This window comes from Dendropsophus ebraccatus, chromosome 10 (genome assembly GCF_027789765.1).
Source record: "Dendropsophus ebraccatus isolate aDenEbr1 chromosome 10, aDenEbr1.pat, whole genome shotgun sequence".
NCBI classification, from domain to species: Eukaryota; Metazoa; Chordata; class Amphibia; order Anura; family Hylidae; genus Dendropsophus; species Dendropsophus ebraccatus.
In genome coordinates this window covers 85,790,515-85,809,767 of record NC_091463.1, presented here as the reverse complement: position 1 = coordinate 85,809,767, position 19,253 = coordinate 85,790,515, and the positions used below count along the sequence as shown (strand labels likewise).

Genomic DNA, 19,253 nt, shown 5'->3' with positions numbered 1-19,253 from the left:
AAACCTGGATAAAAAGAGCCGTCATCCCAGTGTTTACCTGGGAAAGATGAAGTACGTTAAAGGTAAAGTACAAAAAGTTGACCGCTTTTTGGACTTAGGATTCATGGCAGGCTTCGAGGTGCTTGGAAGCCATTCTTGTTAGAGTTTGGCAGATTTATTTTAATGCAGAAGACGACACATATAGCTATTAACTACTGAACATAGGGGGAGATTTATCAAACATGGTGTAAAGTGAAACTGGCTCAGTCGCCCCTAGCAACCAATCAGATTCCACCTTTCATTCCTCACAGACTTTTTGGAAAATGAAAGGTGGAATCTGATTGGTTGCTAGGGGCAACTGAGCCAGTTTCACTTTACACCATGTTTGATAAATCTTCCCCATAGTGTTCACGTTACCCAATCATAGTCCCAGGAGTGTCTAAGAAGGTCTTACTAGGGTAAGGTGAATGAACAGACATCTACGTTATAAAGCCCATGCCTCAAGATGTTTCTACCAGGTTGAGATACAATGACTCTCACAGGACTCTATAGTAGATGGTCCCGAGCAGAGGACACACACTGAAGGAATGTCTCACACGCTCTTCAGAATCTTTTTAGCCTTAGTATTCGCCTCCTGTATTCGATCTTGATTCACTGCAACCTGAAATGACGATAAAACACGTTTAGATGGACCTAAAATTGAAGGAACTCTAAACCCTTTATAAATATATAAACTCCTAGGGGGAGATTTATCAAACACGGTGTAAAGTGAAACTGGCTCAGTTGCCCCGAGCAACCAATCAGATTCCACCTTTCATTTTCCAAAGAGTCTGTGAGGAATGAAAGGTGGAATCTGATTGGTTGCTAGGGGCAACTGAGCCAGTTTCATTTTACACCATGTTTGATAAATCCCCCCCAATGTCTCCCCCTCACCTTCTCCATGATCTTTTCAACCTGTTTGTTCTGGATATCGATTTCATTCCCGATATCCAGCGCCATGCTGCGGAGGTTGCCCACGATGCTGCTGACTTGAGTCAGATTTTCTTCCATTTCATCTTCTCGAGAATCCTTTGTAATTCTACATAAACAGAATATCTGTTGGTTAATATGTGGGACGTCTTCTCATGGTTATAAGAGCCTGCTGGACTAGTCTGGCCACCGCTAGGCCAGAGAATAAGATATATGGCAATAACACTCAACAACAAGAAGGCCTGTGAAGGTTGTAGATCAATAGGAGCCGGGGTTCCCGAATCATGATGGGTTCAATGTGTTGAAAAATTCACTTAGTAGATGAATGGGTGAATTCCATAATATGGCCTATAACAGACGATGGGCCACAAAAAAATGCACATTTGTTTAATCAATTTATATAAAGTTGTAATAAAAAATATAAAAAAATAAAGGGCAAAACAGTCTCTGCTGCCACCATTGGCCACGTCAGGAATTGTGGGATGCATATCATTGCTTCTGTTGAGCCTCCCCGATGTCCATTCTTATCTATATTAGCATATAGACAATACACTTGGGGAAGCTGTCTGTGTCAGTAGCGCTGCAGCTACAGAACAGTGGAGCAAGGATATCTGTCAATCCCTGCTCGCTCTGCTACACTCTGTCCTGGCTGCAGCGCTACTGACATAGACAGCTTCCCCCAGTGTAATGTCTATATATGCTAATGCATTATATAGACATCGGGGGAATAAGTATCACTAGTGCTGGTGATATGTAACTGTGCAGGGACCAGGGCTTGCGCAGCCCTGTTAAATATATATATATATATATATATATATATAAAATATTTTAATATAATATAAATATATTGTTTGTATATTATTATATAAACAATATAAATAATTAAAAATATATATATATAAAATATTTAAATATAAGATATAATTAAATATAACTATAATATATATATATTAAAGTTATATTACAAATGTATATAATCTTGTTAAAGAAATTTGAAAAAAAAATATTATATATATATATATATATATATACACAGTATATATTTATTTTTTTACCTCCGGATATAACTTCCACTCATCATCATCCGTTCTCTTTCATCAGCCACATGAGACGGCTGCGTGGAGACCACCCCATCACTTGACTTCCCCCAGGCTGCTCTGCTCGTCGCACTCTTCATCAATCTGAGGGATTGGACAGAATAACCAGTCTGGGGTCAGGATAATCATTTTTGGGGGCACAACATCATCTATTACATAACATACTGTTACTTCTCTAAGGGAAAAAACGATTGAGCCATGACTAAGGCGTCTCCAAGCAAAACAGGTAACAGCGTCTAATAGGCAAGAAAGTCAAAGTGGTCTCTCCTATGGCTTCACATTCACTGGTTATATTGCCTAGCAAACATAATCTATACTCTAATACACTAGCAATAACAGCGCCACACCCATCCTCAGGTTATGTGGGGTATTACAACTCTGCGCCATTCACTTTAATGGAACTAAGCTGCATTACCACATACAACCTGAGGACAGGAGTGCTGCTGTTTATAGAAGAAAGAAGCTATGTTTTTTTTTCTTCTGAATATATCACATTATGGTGATAATATATCATATTATGGTGGATTATTGTCATCCTTATCACATTCTATAAAGTTTTATAGTCATAGGGATTGAGTTATTAGCAGATGTACCTGTCACAGGAGCACAGTCCGCAGCATTTACCCATGTCGGTCAGGTTCTTTTCTGCCTCTCTCATATCCTGGTTTATATGGTCCAGACCCTTGTCAATGTGATCCAGCTGCTCTGGAAACAGATCACAAAAAATGCTCTATGGAAATCCACTAAGAAAATAGCTCAATGTGCACATGGAATCATTCTGGTGCAATTATAAATAATACATCTTTAGACTTCATCTTCCATTTCAGACTGCTCCATCTATGTTTCTACTTGAACAGATAGTAGCTGTAAGCTATATTTTCACCACTAGAGGTCACTGTAGTAACATTAGAATATCAGTGTTTTTAGTGGTTCTCAGTTGTTGCAAAACTACAGCGCAGCTGTCATCATGATGGGAGTTGTAGTTGTGCAATAGCTGGAGGGCCTCAGGTTGAAAGACATGCCTATATATTGTAGCATACTACATAGAATAATTTTGATGATGGTTGATAGTAGGAGCTCTACCCATGAGTTACACAACCTACATTGCACTCATTGCAGACTGCCTCCCTGTGGCCATGAGTATGAGAGCATCTGTAGCTGAAACCTACACAGCATAAGAATGTACAACTATAGGGGAGGGGGAGGCTGTACATGTTGGAGGGTACAGAAAAGCCTGTAGTATAGGAAGAAAAGATCAAGCAGAGGATCATGGGAGACAAGTAGACGTGAGAGTTGTGGCTCTTACCTCCCTGCTCATCCAGCATCACCAGGATCTTTATTCCAGCGTCCTTACTCTGCCCCCATGTGGAGTTATAGGGAAAATCAGAAATATGGAAAGACTGAGGTCAACTCACTAACTGTACCAACAGCATTTACAGGGATAGATGGGGAGGCAGCACTATCTGTACCTACAGCATTTACAGTGATACACAGGGAGGCAGCACTATCTGTACCTACAGCATTTACAGGCATAGATGGGGAGGTAGCACTATCTGTACCTACAGCATTTACAGTGATACACAGGGAGGCAGCACTATCTGTACCTACAGCATTTACAGGGATAGACAAAAAAACAGCACTATCTGTACCTACAGCATTTACAGGGATAGATGGGGAGGCAGCACTATCTGTACCTACAGCATTTACAGTGATAGACAGGGGGACAGCACTATCTGTACCTAGAGCATTTACAGTGATAGCCAGGGAGGCAGCACTATCTGTACCTACAGCATTTACAGGGATATACAGGGAGGCAGCACTATCTGTACCTACAGTATTTACAGTGATAGACAGGGAGGCAGCACTATCTGTACCTACAGCATTTACAGGGATAGACAAGGAAGCAGCACTATCTGTACCTACAGCATTTACAGTGATACACAGGGAGGCAGCACTATCTGTACCTACAGTATTTACAGTGATACACAGGGAGGCAGCACTATCTGTACCTACAGTATTTACAGTGATAGACAGGGAGGCAGCACTATCTGTACCTAGAGCATTTACAGTGACAGGGAGGCAGCACTATCTGTACCTACAGCATTTACAGTGATAGACAGGGAGGCAGCACTATCTGTACCTACAGCATTTACAGTGATAGACAGGGTGGCAGCACTATCTGTACCTACAGCATTTACAGTGATAGACAGGGAGGCAGCACTATCTGTATCTACAGCATTTACAGTGATAGACAGGGAGGCAGCACTATCTGTATCTACAGCATTTACAGAGATAGACGGAGAGGCAGCACTATCTGTACCTACAGCATTTAAAGGGAGAGACAGGGAGGCAGCACTATCTGTACCTACAGCATTTACAGTGATAGACAGGGAGGCAGCACTATCTGTACCTACAGCATTTACAGTGATACACAGGGAGGCAGCACTATCTGTACCTACAGCATTTACAGTGATAGCCAGGGAGGCAGCACTATCTGTACCTACAACATTTACAGGGATATACAGGGAGGCAGCACTATCTGTATCTACAGCATTTACAGTGATAGACGGAGAGGCAGCACTATCTCTACCTTCAGCATTTACAGTGATAGACAGGGGGACAGCACTATCTGTACCTACAACATTTTCAGTGACAGACAGGGAGGCAGCACTATCTGTACCTACAGCATTACCAGAAATAGACAGGGAGGCAGCACTATCTGTACTTACAGCATTTACAGTGATAGACAGGGAGCAGCACTATCTGTACCTACAGCATTTACAGTGATAGGGAGGCAGCACTATCTGTACCTACAGCATTTACAGGAATAGACCGGGAGGCAGCACTATCTGTATCTACAGCATTTACAGTGATAGACGGAGAGGCAGCACTATCTGTACCTACAGCATTTACAGGGAGAGACAGGGAGGCAGCACTATTTGTACCTACAGCATTTACAGGGAGAGACAGGGAGGCAGCACTATCTGTACCTACAGCACTTACAGTGATAGACAGGGAGGCAGCACTATCTGTACCTACAGCATTTACAGGGAGAGACAGGGAGGCAGCACTATCTGTACCTACAGCATTTACAGGGAGAGACAGGGAGGCAGCACTATCTGTACCTACAGCATTTACAGGGATAGACAGGGCGGCAGCACTATCTGTACCTACAGCATTTACAGGGAGAGACAGGGAGGCAGCACTATCTGTACCTACAGCATTTACAGGGAGAGACAGGGAGGCAGCACTATCTGTACCTACAGCATTTACAGTGATAGCCAGGGAGGCAGCACTATCTGTACCTACAGCATTTACAGGGATATACAGGGAGGCAGCACTATCTGTATCTACAGCATTTACAGTGATAGGGAGGCAGCACTATCTGTATCTACAGCATTTACAGTGATAGACAGGGGGACAGCACTATCTGTACCTACAACATTTACAGTGACAGACAGGGAGGCAGCACTATCTGTACCTACAGCATTTACAGGGAGAGACAGGGAGGCAGCACTATTTGTACCTACAGCATTTACAGGGAGAGACAGGGAGGCAGCACTATCTGTACCTACAGCACTTACAGTGATAGACAGGGAGGCAGCACTATCTGTACCTACAGCATTTACAGGGATAGACAGGGCGGCAGCACTATCTGTACCTACAGCATTTACAGGGAGAGACAGGGAGGCAGCACTATCTGTACCTACAGCTTTTACAGGGAGAGACAGGGAGGCAGCACTATCTGTACCTACAGCATTTACAGGGATAGATGGGGAGGCAGCACTATCTGTACCTACAGCATTTACAGGGAAAGACAGGGAGGCAGCACTATCTGTACCTACAGCATTTGGCTTTCATCTCTCACCTCTTCCACCAGTTGAACCATATTACGTGTAATATTCAGGGACTAGAAGAAAGAATAGGTCGGTTATAACACTGCTGGCACTAGAGGGAGAAACAAAGTGACAGACATATAGATGCTTATATATAGCCGCTAATCCCTCTCACCTCATCGGTGACCTGGTCCATGTTCTTCTTCACCTGTATATTAGTATCATATCGAGCCTTATTCTCCATCTTACTGCTGTACAGTCTGGGGGGTATCGTAATTCTGGATAGAAGGGCAGGTAGTATTACAATTATTAATCCTTCATAACAATGACATTGTGACCAGATTATATTGTTGGCCATATAGAGAGATAATAAAACAACTGCACAGACACAAGAAACAATAGACTGGAGGGGTCTTATTGACTTCTATAGAATGTATGTTTTGTGACCTGTATAGAGGCCATTGTGCAGAGAGGTGGTAGGGATTTGATTTTTATATTTATTGTAGAGTTAAAAAGCAGCTTTATGAATCTGTATGTGGTGAGCGCCCCCTAGTTGTGGCTGAAGGCAGATAGAATTTTATTATATAGCTTTATGGCTGCGTGAATGAAAGTGGTTGATCCAGTTGTAGGTGATCCTAAACTACCAAGAATAGTCCATATAACGGGACAAGGAAGACACAAAGAGCCAAGAAGAGAGAAGACAGATCAGCAGAAGGAGTATGGGTAAAGATTGGAAAATTAAAGGAGTATTCCAGGTTGGGAGTAGATGGCTCAAGGCAGTACAAGTAGTTTGCTTCCAAGACAGTGGAACAGAGCAGAAGAAGATCCTTGGGCAACAGTGACAGAGGTATATATAGGATATATACATACGTATATAGGATAAGTACTGGAAGGCGTGAGATTTTTTAATAAAAGTAAATTACAAATCTTGAAAGAAAATTTGGCAAACTACCCCTTTAATTTTCCTGTGGGAAATGTCAAAGTGGCGTTCCCAAGCTCCTGAAGTTCTGAGAGCTGTAATACCTCATCGCTACCCCTCCCACCATTGTTTCTATTTGATTGACAGTAAGAACCTGAGCCCCAAGCAGGGTCAAGGATGGGAGGGGGAGCGAGGAGGCATTACAGTTCTCAGAACTTTAAGAGCTTGGGAACACCTCTTTGACACTTTGCACTGGAGAATAAAAAATGTTTTCGTTGTTCTGGAAGCACAGCTGGGTATCTTAAAGGTACCAAGTGTCCCCTTGAGTTAACAGTGTCTAAGGGTGTGATCAGTTTGGAGTAAGAATTGCAGCTGACAAATTCACTGTAAGGCTATGGTGACACGCTGTATAAGACTGGCCGTTCCGTGGCCCGGCCGGGTCACGGAACGGCCAGTCTCAGAAAAAATCAGTACAGTACCGATCGGATGATCTTTAGCGCCACAGGGTTCTGATGCGAGCGCTTCCCTGCACACCCGCATCAGAACTCCCCACTGCATACAATGGAGCGTACGGCCGAAGCCGCACACTCCATAGTGTGCACTGACAGAGCTTTCTGTGTCCGCTATTCAATGAATAGCGGACGCAGAAAACTGCAATGTCAGTTTTCTATGGCTCCGCTAGGGATCCCGGCCGAAGTGTATACCATGTGTATACACTCCGGCCGGGATTCCATAGACGGCAATATAACAGCAATATTTTCATAATAATCACGGTCGTTGTTGCAACCGGCAACAACGGCCATAGGTTTACGAAAATATACGTAGTGTGAACGTAGCCTAAGTCAGTAATGCGGGTTGTTTCAGAGACAGCTTGGGATGCCTTAACCCTTTCCTTGGTGGGCTTCTATCTCGCTGCTCAGTTGTGTCTAGCGCTCAGCACATTTTGACTAAAACCTCTTTGAATTCTTCCTCATCAGCGGTCTGCAAGTAAATCATCCACATGCTGCAATACTTTGTCTCCGTAGCCAAAGCCCAGTGTCTGGTGACAATTCAGGGAGGACTGTAGAAGCCCCTTACCACAACATCCAAGTCTCTGATGACATCACTGGCACTGGAAATGGCCCCTCTACTTGCGCCCCCCAGTTACACTTGTGTCCCCATACACCAATATGGGCCTAAACTGTGTCTGCATGTCATAATATGCCCACGTTTCCCCATAAAGTAATATGGCCCCACACATAAGTTTCCCCCCTTCCCCTATTACTACTGCCCATATGCACTAAAAAAAAAAAAAAAAATTAAACTCACCGGCCCCCCTTCCACACAGAGCGCTGGGTCCTCTTTCTGTGCACAGAGCCATCTACTCGCTGCTCTACCACCATCTTTTGCTATTTTAAAGGGGTACTCCGGCAAAAATCTTTTTCTTTAAAATCAACTGGTTTCAGAAAGTTATTTATAGATTTGTAATTTACTTCTATTTAAAAATCTCAAGTCTTCCCATATTTATCAGCCGCTGTATGTCCTGCAGGAAGTGGTTTATTCTTTACAGTCTGACACAGTGCTCTCTGCTGCCACCTCTCTCCATGTCAGGAACTGTCCAGAGCAGGAGAGGTTTTCTACTTGCTACTGCTCTGGACAGTTCCTGACTCGGACAGCCCTAAGATAACGGATAACCCCTTTAAGAGTCTTAGCTTCTCTATCCCTGTTAACCCTTTGATAACAAACTTCATTCTCCCCTTGAAGGGTTTTGTGTCCTTTTAGTTATAAAGATTAAAAACTATATTTTATCTCTCTATATATAATTTTTTAATGCTGATACAGTGAAGAATAGATGTTACTTACTCACACCTCAAGATGTCTCAATACGGATGGATTTGCATGCACTCAGGTTTCTGCCGTGTGGTTGCCCTCCAAACCCTTGTGGTTACACCTGCCAGACGTCCCTCTCATTCTCTTACAGCTTTGCAAGGTTACTATAGAGAAATATAACTCAGTATATAACCTTGATTCAGACAGGATAAGGGGGCACTCATGAGATGTGTCTTGAGTGTTCTGTGGGTCTTGACTGTTCTGTGGGTCTTGAGTGTCTTGAGTGTTCTGTGGGTCTTGAGTGTCTTGAGTGCTCTGTGGGTCTTGAGTGTCTTGAGTGTTCTGCGGGTCTTGAGTGTTCTGTGGGTCTTAAGTGTTTGAGTGCTCTGTGGGTCTTAAGTGTCTTGAGTGTTCTGTGGGTCTTGAGTGTCTTGAGTGCTCTGTGGGTCTTGAGTGTCTTGAGTGTTCTGCGGGTCTTGAGTGTTCTGCGGGTCTTGAGTGTTCTGGGTCTTGAGTGTTCTGTGGGTCTTGAGTGTTCCGTGTGTCTTGAGTGTTCTGCGGGTCTTGAGTGTTCTGCGGGTCTTGAGTGTTCTGTGGGTCTTGAGTGTTCTGTGGGTCTTGAGTGTTCTGGGTCTTGAGTGTTCTGTGGGTCTTGAGTGTCTTGAGTGTTCTGTGGGTCTTGAGTGTCTTGAGTGTTCTGTGGGTCTTGAGTGTCTTGAGTGCTCTGTGGGTCTTGAGTGTCTTGAGTGTTCTGCGGGTCTTGAGTGTTCTGCGGGTCTTGAGTGTTCTGGGTCTTGAGTGTTCTGTGGGTCTTGAGTGTTCTGGGTCTTGAGTGTTCTGTGGGTCTTGAGTGTCTTGAGTGTCTTGAGTGCTCTGTGGGTCTTGAGTGTCTTGAGTGTCTGTCTTAAGTGTTCTGTGTTCTTTCAGAATCTTCTAGGTTCCTCTGGAGGTCGCCATCATGGACACGACCACTCAACGTTTCACCAGATTTTTGCCAACTGATGACTCTCAAAGTTCTTGATCAATCCGGCAAGTTTATTTCCCAGGCAGCACAACAGAGCAGGAGGAGATACTCAGGCGACAGTCAGTGATGAGAACGAATACGAGAATGAGAATACTGACTCCCGTCTATGACTCTCCGCTGTACATGATCCCACAATCGTATTACATAGAATTACTTCTATGACGATGTAATTGTTGATTACTACTAAACTTCCATCTCACAAAAGCAAATCACATAGAAATAGGCGGTAATTGTCTTATTAAGGTTGTAAATTCAGTAATGAGTGACGTGTAGGGAGCGTTATAAAACAATACCTCACCATATTGTCTCCTCCAACTCCCTCAATTTTGGGTAAATAGAATTAAAAGCTTACGTCTTGTATCCTGGAGCCATGCCCAGAAGGGAATACAGAACACAGAATACATACAGAATGAGATCATACAAATGTGGTTATACTAATAGCATGGCCTAAGTATAAGGTTATGCAAACTTACATACAGAAGGAATTATATAGGGGGTGATAATAGGTGGGTGTCCCAGAGGTGCGACCTGCATCTATCAGACGTTTGTACCATTGTGGTGAGCCCCCGGATGGTGTTACAGTGGTGGGACGGCCGGTCACTTGCTAGGTGTTGTGGTGTGACGCCACTCCGGTGGTGGATGGCCGAGATACAGTCGGGCCTTATTATGTTGTCACGTGATACAGGTGTGATGGTACGCCTGCTTTTAGTGTGGAAGTATGCAAAAGAGGGGTCTGTGGAGCCTCAGTTACGAGTCTCCTCCACTGGAGGGATATCTGGCTATTCCTGTGTTTTGAAAGCCTATTGCCAAGGGGGTGACTCCCAGTGGGGAGATCACCAAACCACCCTGATACGTAGTCCCTTAAGTCCCACTCGGTTGCGAGTATTGGAACTACCAGGGTGGCCCCTTTTCCATCAAAGTCTAACTCAATGGCGAGTATTAGGACATGAAAAGGGTTCACCAAGGCAGGCATCCATCCACAGACAGCCATTTCAGGGTAGTTGCCCCTCGCCAGTGTGGAGTAGGATTCTGGCTTACATGGGCAATGAAAAATAGACCAACAAAACACAGCAATCGCTGAGCTCAGGGAGACCAGCGACAAAAAATCAAATGGAGTACTCACTGAAGAGTCTCCATTGATGCAATGCCCCCTATAAATTTAAATATGCAAAAGAGGGGTCTGTGGAGCCTCAGTTACGAGTTCTCGCGCTGCGAGATGGAGTTCATAGGCTTACTGCAACTGTGCTCTGCCGGGATGTTGGAGGATATAACAGAGTACTTGTAGAAGAAGAACACCTGTTCCTGTGTATTGACCTCTGTCTAAGTCTTCACACCACCTTATGCCCACTAGCGTTGGCCGAACCATACTAATGGGTGACACAGGTCCCAGACCTTGTTACCTGGGTTGAGCGGAATGCTGAGGGTTCTATGCTGACACCCGCGGTGCGAGATGGAGTTCATAGGCTTACTGTAACTTTGCTCCACCTGCATCAGTTCCTAGCTCTTTGGCTCTATAGTGGATACTGTCCTGCACTGTGACTTCTCCTTGTCTACGGCGTGGGTTGGGGTTATCTGTTGGCTAGTCCTCTCTTAAGAGGTTTAACACTGCATAGTGCTTTGTGTGGGTACTTGAAAGAAAGTTGGTGACAGTGTGCTATCTTGCATCCTACCCATGCGGGGCACTGTCTAAGACTGAACTGTGGGGACCTGGCAGAGGGCCAGGGCCTGGACAAGGCTGCTGTGGAGAGCTATCTAGCTTGCGTCCTTCCTCCATGCTGTCCCGAACAGAAAGCTCATGCTCCTCCCCCACTTAAGGGACTAACTTTCTCTACAGCGTGTATAGTGTGCTGTGATTGGGTGAACAGAGTGCAACAGAAGAATAGAGAGAAAAGGTGATAGGAAAGAAGAAAGCAGAAATCCTACTGGTTCACAGATTCTGGTGCACACAAACACAATCACCCTTTGCGATCCTTTAGCTGTGCAGCTTCCATACATCAATACATAATACAGCGACATCTAGTGGTCAACTTATAATACTACCTTTATCATAATAAGACCACAAAAAGTACAGACTTTTGCGAAGGGTGTATATAATAGTAACACCCCTAGTGGGACACCACACCTTGTAATGTGGATAGGTCATATATGTGATATATATCGGAATAGCCCTTTAAATTTATAGAAGGATATAAGGGAATAGGATGAATTTAAAGGGGAAATCAATGCATAGATATGAGAGCAGAAAGCATAACTGGACTATGGAGATAGTAGAGAAGAGAGCAGTACTGAACTAGAAGAAAGTAGCCTTGGACTATGGAGATAGTAGAGAAGGGGTCTGTATTGGACTATGGAGATAGTAAAGGAGGGTTCTGTACTGGACTAAGGAGATAGTAGAGGTGAGAGTAGCACTGGACTATGGAGATAGTAGAGGAGAGGTCTGTACTGGACTATGGAAATAGTAGAGAAGTGGTCTGCACTGGACTATGGAGATAGCAGAGATGTGGTCTGCACTGGACTATGGAGATAGCAGAGAAGTGGTCTGCACTGGACTATGGAGATAGTAGAGGAGGGGTCTGTACTGGACTATGGAGATAGTAGAGAAGTGGTCTGTACTGGACTATGGAGATAGTAGAGAAGTGGTCTGCACTGGACTATGGAGATAGTAGAGAAGTGGTCTGCACTGGACTATGGAGATAGTAGAGAAGTGGTCTGCACTGGACTATGAAGATAGCAGAGAAGTGGTCTGCACTGGACTATGAAGATAGCAGAGAAGTGGTCTGTACTGGACTATGAAGATAGTAGAGAAGTAATCTGCACTGGACTATGGAGATAGTAGAGAAGTGGTCTGCACTGGACTATGGAGATAGCAGAGAAGTGGTCTGCACTGGACTATGGAGATAGTAGAGAAGTGGTCTGCACTGGACTATGGAGATAGCAGAGAAGTGGTCTGCACTGGACTATGAAGATAGTAGAGAAGTGGTCTGCACTGGACTATGAAGATAGCAGAGAAGTGGTCTGCACTGGACTATGAAGATAGCAGAGAAGTGGTCTGCACTGGACTATGGAGATAGCAGAGAAGTGGTCTGCACTGGACTATGAAGATAGTAGAGGAGGGGTCTGTACTGGACTATGAAGATAGTAGAGAAGGGGTCTGTACTGGACTATGAAGATAGTAGAGAAGGGGTCTGTACTGGACTATGGAGATAGTAGAGGTGGCAGTAGCACTGGACTATGGAGATAGTAGAGAAGTGGTCTGCACTGGACTATGGAGATAGTAGATGAGGGGTCTGTACTGGACTATGAAGATAGTAGAGAAGTAATCTGCACTGGACTATGGAGATAGTAGAGGAGGGGTCTGCACTAGACTATGGAGATAGTAGAGGTGGCAGTAGCACTGGACTATGGAGATAGCAGAGGAGGGGTCTGTACTGGACTATGGAGATAGTAGAGAAGTGGTCTGCACTGGACTATGGAGATAGTAGAGGAGGGGTCTGCACTAGACTATGGAGATAGTAGAGGTGGGAGTAGCACTGGACTATGGAGATAGTAGAGGAACAAATCTACCTTGGTCAGAATATTTCAGTACAGGGATAACAAGGTTGAATGGAAGCATATGGGTGAGAAGAGAGTCAGGAGGAGTGAGGGGACAGGAGAGATGTCAGAAGCAATGGAGTAAAAGTAAAGATTGAATAAAACAGTACAGTTAATGGTGAAAGTAGAAGGAACATGACAGAACATATGAAGGAGAAACAGTAATAGCAAGAGAAGACAGGAGAAAAGAGTAAAGGGAATACTGCATATAATAACAATAGGCTACAGTCTATAGAGAGATTGGGGAGGGGGCAAACAGCAGCGCACATATGGGTTGATGGGTAAGCGGGCGGCATTCTTGGGAAAAGTATTGGGCAACAAGTAGATTGATGGGTGATGGGCAATGAAGGTGGGAGATGGGGGATGAGTGGAGTAGTAGTTATGCAGTGTGTCCATACATAGATGGGGCATAAAAGTTATAAGAAGAAAGTTACTTAGTTACAGAAAACACACAGTAAACAATGACATCATCAGCACAATTACATAACTTATCTGGACACTGACATATCCCGACAGACTTATAATATCCCGACAGACTTATAATATCCCGACAGACTTATAATATCACGAGAGAGACGCCACACACCTCACCTGTATCCCCAGCACAAATCTCCCAGTTGTGAGCAGCGAGCAGTTTCCCGGGTGATTGGGGTTCGGGCTTTGTATACGTTGTGATTGGCAACAGCAGGAAATTGGACGACCAATAATTCTCACCTTATAGAACGCAGCTGGCTGCCATAGCGACATCTAACTTCACCATGGAAACAGCATCCTCCTCAAAGGGCGGGAAAGGACAATAGAGCGGAGCACGCTGGCTGCTCATCTGCTCACACGCCCGGGGTGGGCTGGGGGGAAATTATATTTAGAAGAAATCATCTTCGGCAGATTAGTATTGCAATGCTCCCTACAGATGTCATCCGACCAAAATGTATTGTTTCTTCTCATCCTCCTCCCAGTACGTTTCTATGGAGAGGATGTGACTAGTAATCAGGGGTCACCATGCTTGTCAGCAGTAACACCAGCTGTGGTCTGCCATGTTCCACACCCGTCCTTCTCTAAAACAAAGGGTTAAACTTCTCCTTGCTTACATGTTAGACCCCCTGCCACTATCAGTAACCTGTTTTACTGTTGAACCACTTAGATGTCATAGTTGCCTGCAGCATCTAAGGAGTTAAACAGCCATGATTTGAGTTTTCTCCTATCCCAGCCATTGCAGAGGGAGGTCAGCAGTATATTAGCACACAACTGAGAACACATATATAATATTAGGATTAAAAGCTCAAAACCTCACAAGCAGCAAAACATTTCATAGAAAAACATGGCAGTCATTTAAACGCCTTTTTTTTTTCTTCCAGAATCTCAGAGGTAGTAATGGGCGGCAAATCCTTTTTACTAGAAAAGCTTACTGGATTTTGTATCTTAAGGGTACAAACCCACTTGACGTATTTGCTGCGTGAATCAGTCTTAAAAATAAGCAGGCAAAATGCAGGTTGGCTTTATACGATTGTTCTGCATTAAAATACGCAATTGCGTATTTTTGAAGCGTGAAGCTTGTTGTTAGCAAAGCATCAGTTGTTAACAACCTGTGCGAAAAACGCATGTAGCTTCACGCTTCAAAAATACGCAATTGCGTATTTTAACGCAGAACAATTGTATAAAGCCAACCTGCGTTTTGCCTGCTTATTTTTAAGACTGATTCACGCAGTAAATATGTCAAGTGGGTTTGTACCCTAAAGGGGAACTATCAGCGGGTTACAGAAATCTTACCTACTGATATGTCCCTATTACGCTTGGGCAGCAGAGGATGCAGGTATGTCTCTTACCTTCCTCCTCAGCACCGTTCCGTGCTGTTAGCAGTTTAATCCTCGGTCCGGAGCTCCATTAGGAGCACTGCCCCGCCCCCATAGCACCGATCTGGCCTGCTCCTTTTTAATGATAATGGAGCGGGCGGCTGGATCGGTGCTATGGGTCAGGGCAGTGTTTCTAGCGGTGCTCCGGACCGAGGATTAAACTGCTAACAGCACGGAACGGTGCCGAGAAGACATACCTTCCTCCTCAGCGCCCCAATGCGCCAGTGGCGTAGCTACCATAGAGGCAGACCATGCAACTTCTATGGGGCCCGTGCGGCAGGGGGGCCTTGGCCCCTCCAGCACGACGTGGTCTACCTCCATGGTAGCTACGGCTCACAGCACCCACTGGCTCCGTGCTCTGCCAGTATCTTTGTGCCCCCCCAATATTCATATGACCCTGCGCCGTCCCTCGGCATTCCGTTCTCCCGGCTGGGGGGGCCATCAGCAGGTTACATTAGGCTCACCTAGTTCCCCTTTAATACAAGATTCCCAGACAGATTTAATTTCAATAAATATAGTGTATGTCAGATCAGAAGTTAAGTGAACACTACTAACTTATATGTCAAATCTCTTGTTTTGCGACACTGTTCCTTATTGTTTACACCATCCTTTTGTTTCCTACCAATGCTGTATGTGCGCTATACTTATGTACTACTAAGTGTTGGACACTAGATGGTGCTGCTCTCCTACATGTTTTCATTGATTACATCTATTTGTAAATCAGTTAATTGTTATAAGGAAATAATAGTTGAACGTCTTTTTTCTTTCTATGCGTTCTTACTCTTTCATTTTTATTTTATCTATTTTTGTCTTTTTTTCCTAATTTTCTTCATTTTTTATTCTTTTCCCATGTTTATTTATTTATCTTTCTTTTATTTTATTTTATTTAATTACCCCCTTCTTTCTCTTTTGTTCTTTTTTTCTTCCTTTTATAATTTTTTTCATTTTTTTTTTTCGTTTTCCGGTTTCTTGTCCAGTCCATTATCTTCTTTTACTTTTTCCTTCCCTTACTTTTTCTTCCCTCCTCCTCTTTATCAATTCCATGGAGTTTCCTAGATTTTGGCTTTCCGTCATTCATAAGGAAAGGTCATTGTTATAAAGAGGAAAAAGTTTGTGTGCAACTATTCCATGAAGGTTAGCTCTGCCCAGCAGACTCCAACATTAGATGCAGAGAAAAAGTTAAAATGTTTATTGTAAAAATGCACAATTTACGTGTTTCGAGGATCACATCCTCTTCATCAGAATAGTAGTGCAATAATAATCATTATAATAAAAATAATCATAATAATCTATCAAAATAAGGAAGCATAAACACAAAGATAGATAGATAGATAGATAGATAGATAGATAGATAGATAGATAGATAGATAGGAGATAGATAGATAGATAGATAGATAGGAGATAGATAGATAGATAGATAGATAGATAGGAGATAGATAGATAGATAGATAGATAGATAGATAGGAGATAGATAGATAGATAGATAGATAGATAGGAGATAGATAGATAGATAGATAGATAGATAGATAGATAGATAGATAGATAGGAGATAGATAGATAGATAGATAGGAGATAGATAGATAGATAGATAGATAGATAGATAGATAGATAGGAGATAGATAGATAGATAGATAGATAGGAGATAGATAGATAGATAGATAGATAGGAGATAGATAGATAGATAGATAGATAGATAGATAGGAGATAGATAGATAGATAAATCAGAAGAATACCGCAGCACTCATGGGATAGAATTCAACACAACGTGTTTATTTCCCCAAACCGCGACGTTTCGCTCTCCACACTGAGAGCTTTTTCAGTGTGGAGAGCGAAACGTCGCGGTTTGGGGAAATAAACACGTTGTGTTGAATTCTATCCCATGAGTGCTGCGGTATTCTTCTGATTTATATAACTTATACCGGGTGGTCACTGGTATATACCGCCTGGCACCACATTCATCGCTACAAGAGTGCTGCATTCATTCTGAATTTCTTAGATAGATAGATAGATAGATAGATAGATAGATAGATAGATAGATAATAGATAGATAGATAGATAGATAGATAGGTAGCAAAATCCGCAGCACACCAAAAGAAATTGCAAGGTTATTTATTCCATCAAAAGTGCAGGTACCTGCACTTCTCATGGAATAAATCACCTTGCAATTTCTTTTGGTGTGCTGCGGATTTTGCTACGTGCATTGGGGATCCCTGGCCAAAGGACTTACTCGGCAAGCACCCATTCATCTAGTTTTGGATGTGCGGCTTCTTTCTCTATTCTAGATAGATAGATAGATAGATAGATAGATAGATAGATAGATAGATAGATAGATAATAGATAGATAATATATCATAGATAAATAGATAGATAGATAGATAGATAGATAGGAGATAGATAGATAGATAGATAGATAGATAGATAGATAGATAATATATCATAGATAGATAGATAGATAGATAGATAATATATCATAGATATGCAATGCCCTGGCCCCTAGGGGCCACTCCGCAGTATAGATGGTGCTAACAGGCAGGAACCGGGGAAGCTGTAGGATAATGTGGTCACGGTGTAGGCACGAGGGTGATACAGCTGGAAACCGGGCTCCTGACCATGCGGGAATACTGGGCATGCGATTCTTCGTTGTCCTTAGTCAGGGCACCAATTATCACACCAATGCCAAGGTTCAGAAACAACGGTAGTTGTGTATTTATTTTAACGGTGGTAACTAGTAGCAACAGTCTCTCCGGATGCAACCGGGAATAAGGCAAACTTGAATAAAGCAGAGTAATGGGTGATGCTGCAATAGGCTGTGAGAGTAGCGTGCTGAATGATGGGAGTAGTAGTGAAACTGAAGTTGAGATGCTGGGTGGAATGAGACTTGACTGAAATACTTGCTGTTGATGATTAGAGAAGATGATGAGAAGAATGACTGAAGAATCGACACCCAGATGAGAATCTTGAGACTTGAGACAGGAACACAGCCAGTGGACTGGAGCAGCAGAGCACACGCAGGTCTCTCTCTTAGCAGGGAGAGAGGATAAACACACAACCTATTCCCTATGGGACAGGAGGTAGACTGAGGTAGCACAGGAAGTCACATGGTAACCCCAGCCAAAAGCTCGATGACCATTGGTGTTACCATGGAATCAGGGCACAGTCACGTGACATCCAGCCATTGCATCATCACACCATTAGGCATATACAGAGAAATATACATGAGAAGTACCATACTTGAACACTAGGAGGCGACATAATCCCATTAGACACTGATACCTGAATATACATGCAATAAATGAATGAAATAGCAGACCTGAATACTGCAGGGTGACACAATACACGCAGTTTGCAGTGGTCCATAGCTTTCCAGTACAGAACTGGTTATAATAAAAGTGTGAACATAAGAAGGGCTGTTCTGGGACACTGCATACCACCCTACTAGAAATGAGCCAACCTTGGCGAACCACAAGTTGAGGTAGATGTGGCCGAATGAACATAGAGGACCGGGACAACAAGACAAGAGGAAAGAATGTGAGTGTGAGTGAGTATGTAGATGTGTGTTTCCCACGCTCAAGGCACAGGTGACAAGAGACAATAAGAAGAGAAAGAAAACCCTAGTGGCAGGACTTCACCTAGGGGTGCCTAACGTACTCTGGTTACAGGTAGTTAGTGCGTGGACCATCTGACATGGAAGTCAGGACTACTTAACTGCTGGCGGGTGACCCTCCATATTCCAGCCAGTTAGACAGTAGGTTTTCCAATGACAATGAGTTACCCTACTGGAAAGAAAACTGTGAAGACCTGTGTACTGCCTTGGGTGTCTGTGTGAAGTGACTTGGACACCTGGAAGAGAAAGAATTAAATAACAAAAGCAAACATACATGGGGAGCTCCCTTTCATACCAGTCAATCATACAACACAATTACTCAATAGGCCAAACACACGAAAAGGTATCTAAGGTGCAATATGTATGGACAAGTGTGAATGTTAGGTAGGACTATGTGTAGTAACTACGGTGTGTAGGGACAAGACAGAGGTGAACAGACACTGGAAACAAAGGAAAGGAAATACAAAAGACAACAAATACTGCGAGGTCTGGAGGAGGATTGGCTCAGATAACTCTAAAGACATCTGAAGAAAACTGGCTCCAATATTCTTTCCAGCTGTAGATATAATAATCCT

General features: G+C 43.4%; 2 protein-coding genes across 5 annotated transcripts in view; both read right to left on the bottom strand.

The window, feature by feature from the left end:
* Positions 1-304: 304 nt before the first annotated feature.
* Positions 305-19,253, bottom strand: part of LOC138765680 (synaptosomal-associated protein 25-like) — a 73,880-nt gene continuing 54,931 nt past the window's right edge. The window contains exons 2-9 of one of the 4 annotated variants that reach the window (XM_069942650.1): positions 8,643-8,773; positions 6,057-6,159; positions 5,914-5,955; positions 3,352-3,400; positions 2,639-2,750; positions 2,004-2,129; positions 913-1,057; positions 305-640 (exon numbers count right to left, since the gene is read on the bottom strand). In XM_069942650.1, the coding sequence (XP_069798751.1) occupies positions 572-640; positions 913-1,057; positions 2,004-2,129; positions 2,639-2,750; positions 3,352-3,400; positions 5,914-5,955; positions 6,057-6,125 (612 nt within the window). In that variant the 5' untranslated portion in view covers positions 6,126-6,159; positions 8,643-8,773 and the 3' untranslated portion in view covers positions 305-571. Of the gene's footprint in view, positions 641-912; positions 1,058-2,003; positions 2,130-2,638; positions 2,751-3,351; positions 3,401-5,913; positions 5,956-6,056; positions 6,160-8,642; positions 8,963-13,938; positions 13,984-19,253 lie in introns of those variants that run through there. The other 3 variants (XM_069942652.1, XM_069942649.1, XM_069942651.1) reach the window with 3 other exon arrangements.
* On the bottom strand, positions 8,830-11,124 carry LOC138766466 (balbiani ring protein 2-like). Its single transcript, XM_069944057.1, has 2 exons — positions 11,034-11,124; positions 8,830-9,482 (listed from the first exon to the last, which is right to left on the bottom strand). Exons 1-2 carry the CDS (start codon positions 11,122-11,124, stop codon positions 8,830-8,832), a joined length of 744 nt encoding a protein of 247 aa, XP_069800158.1.

Excerpts from the sequence above, each read along its gene's own strand:
- LOC138766466 (XM_069944057.1), bottom strand. The coding sequence starts at position 11,124 with ATGCAGGTGGAGCAAAGTTACAGTAAGCCTATGAACTCCATCTCGCAC. Across the intron at positions 9,483-11,033 it reads CAGCATTCCGCTCAACCCAG|AGCACTCAAGACACTCAAGA; the intron begins GTAACAAGGTCT and ends CAAGACCCACAG.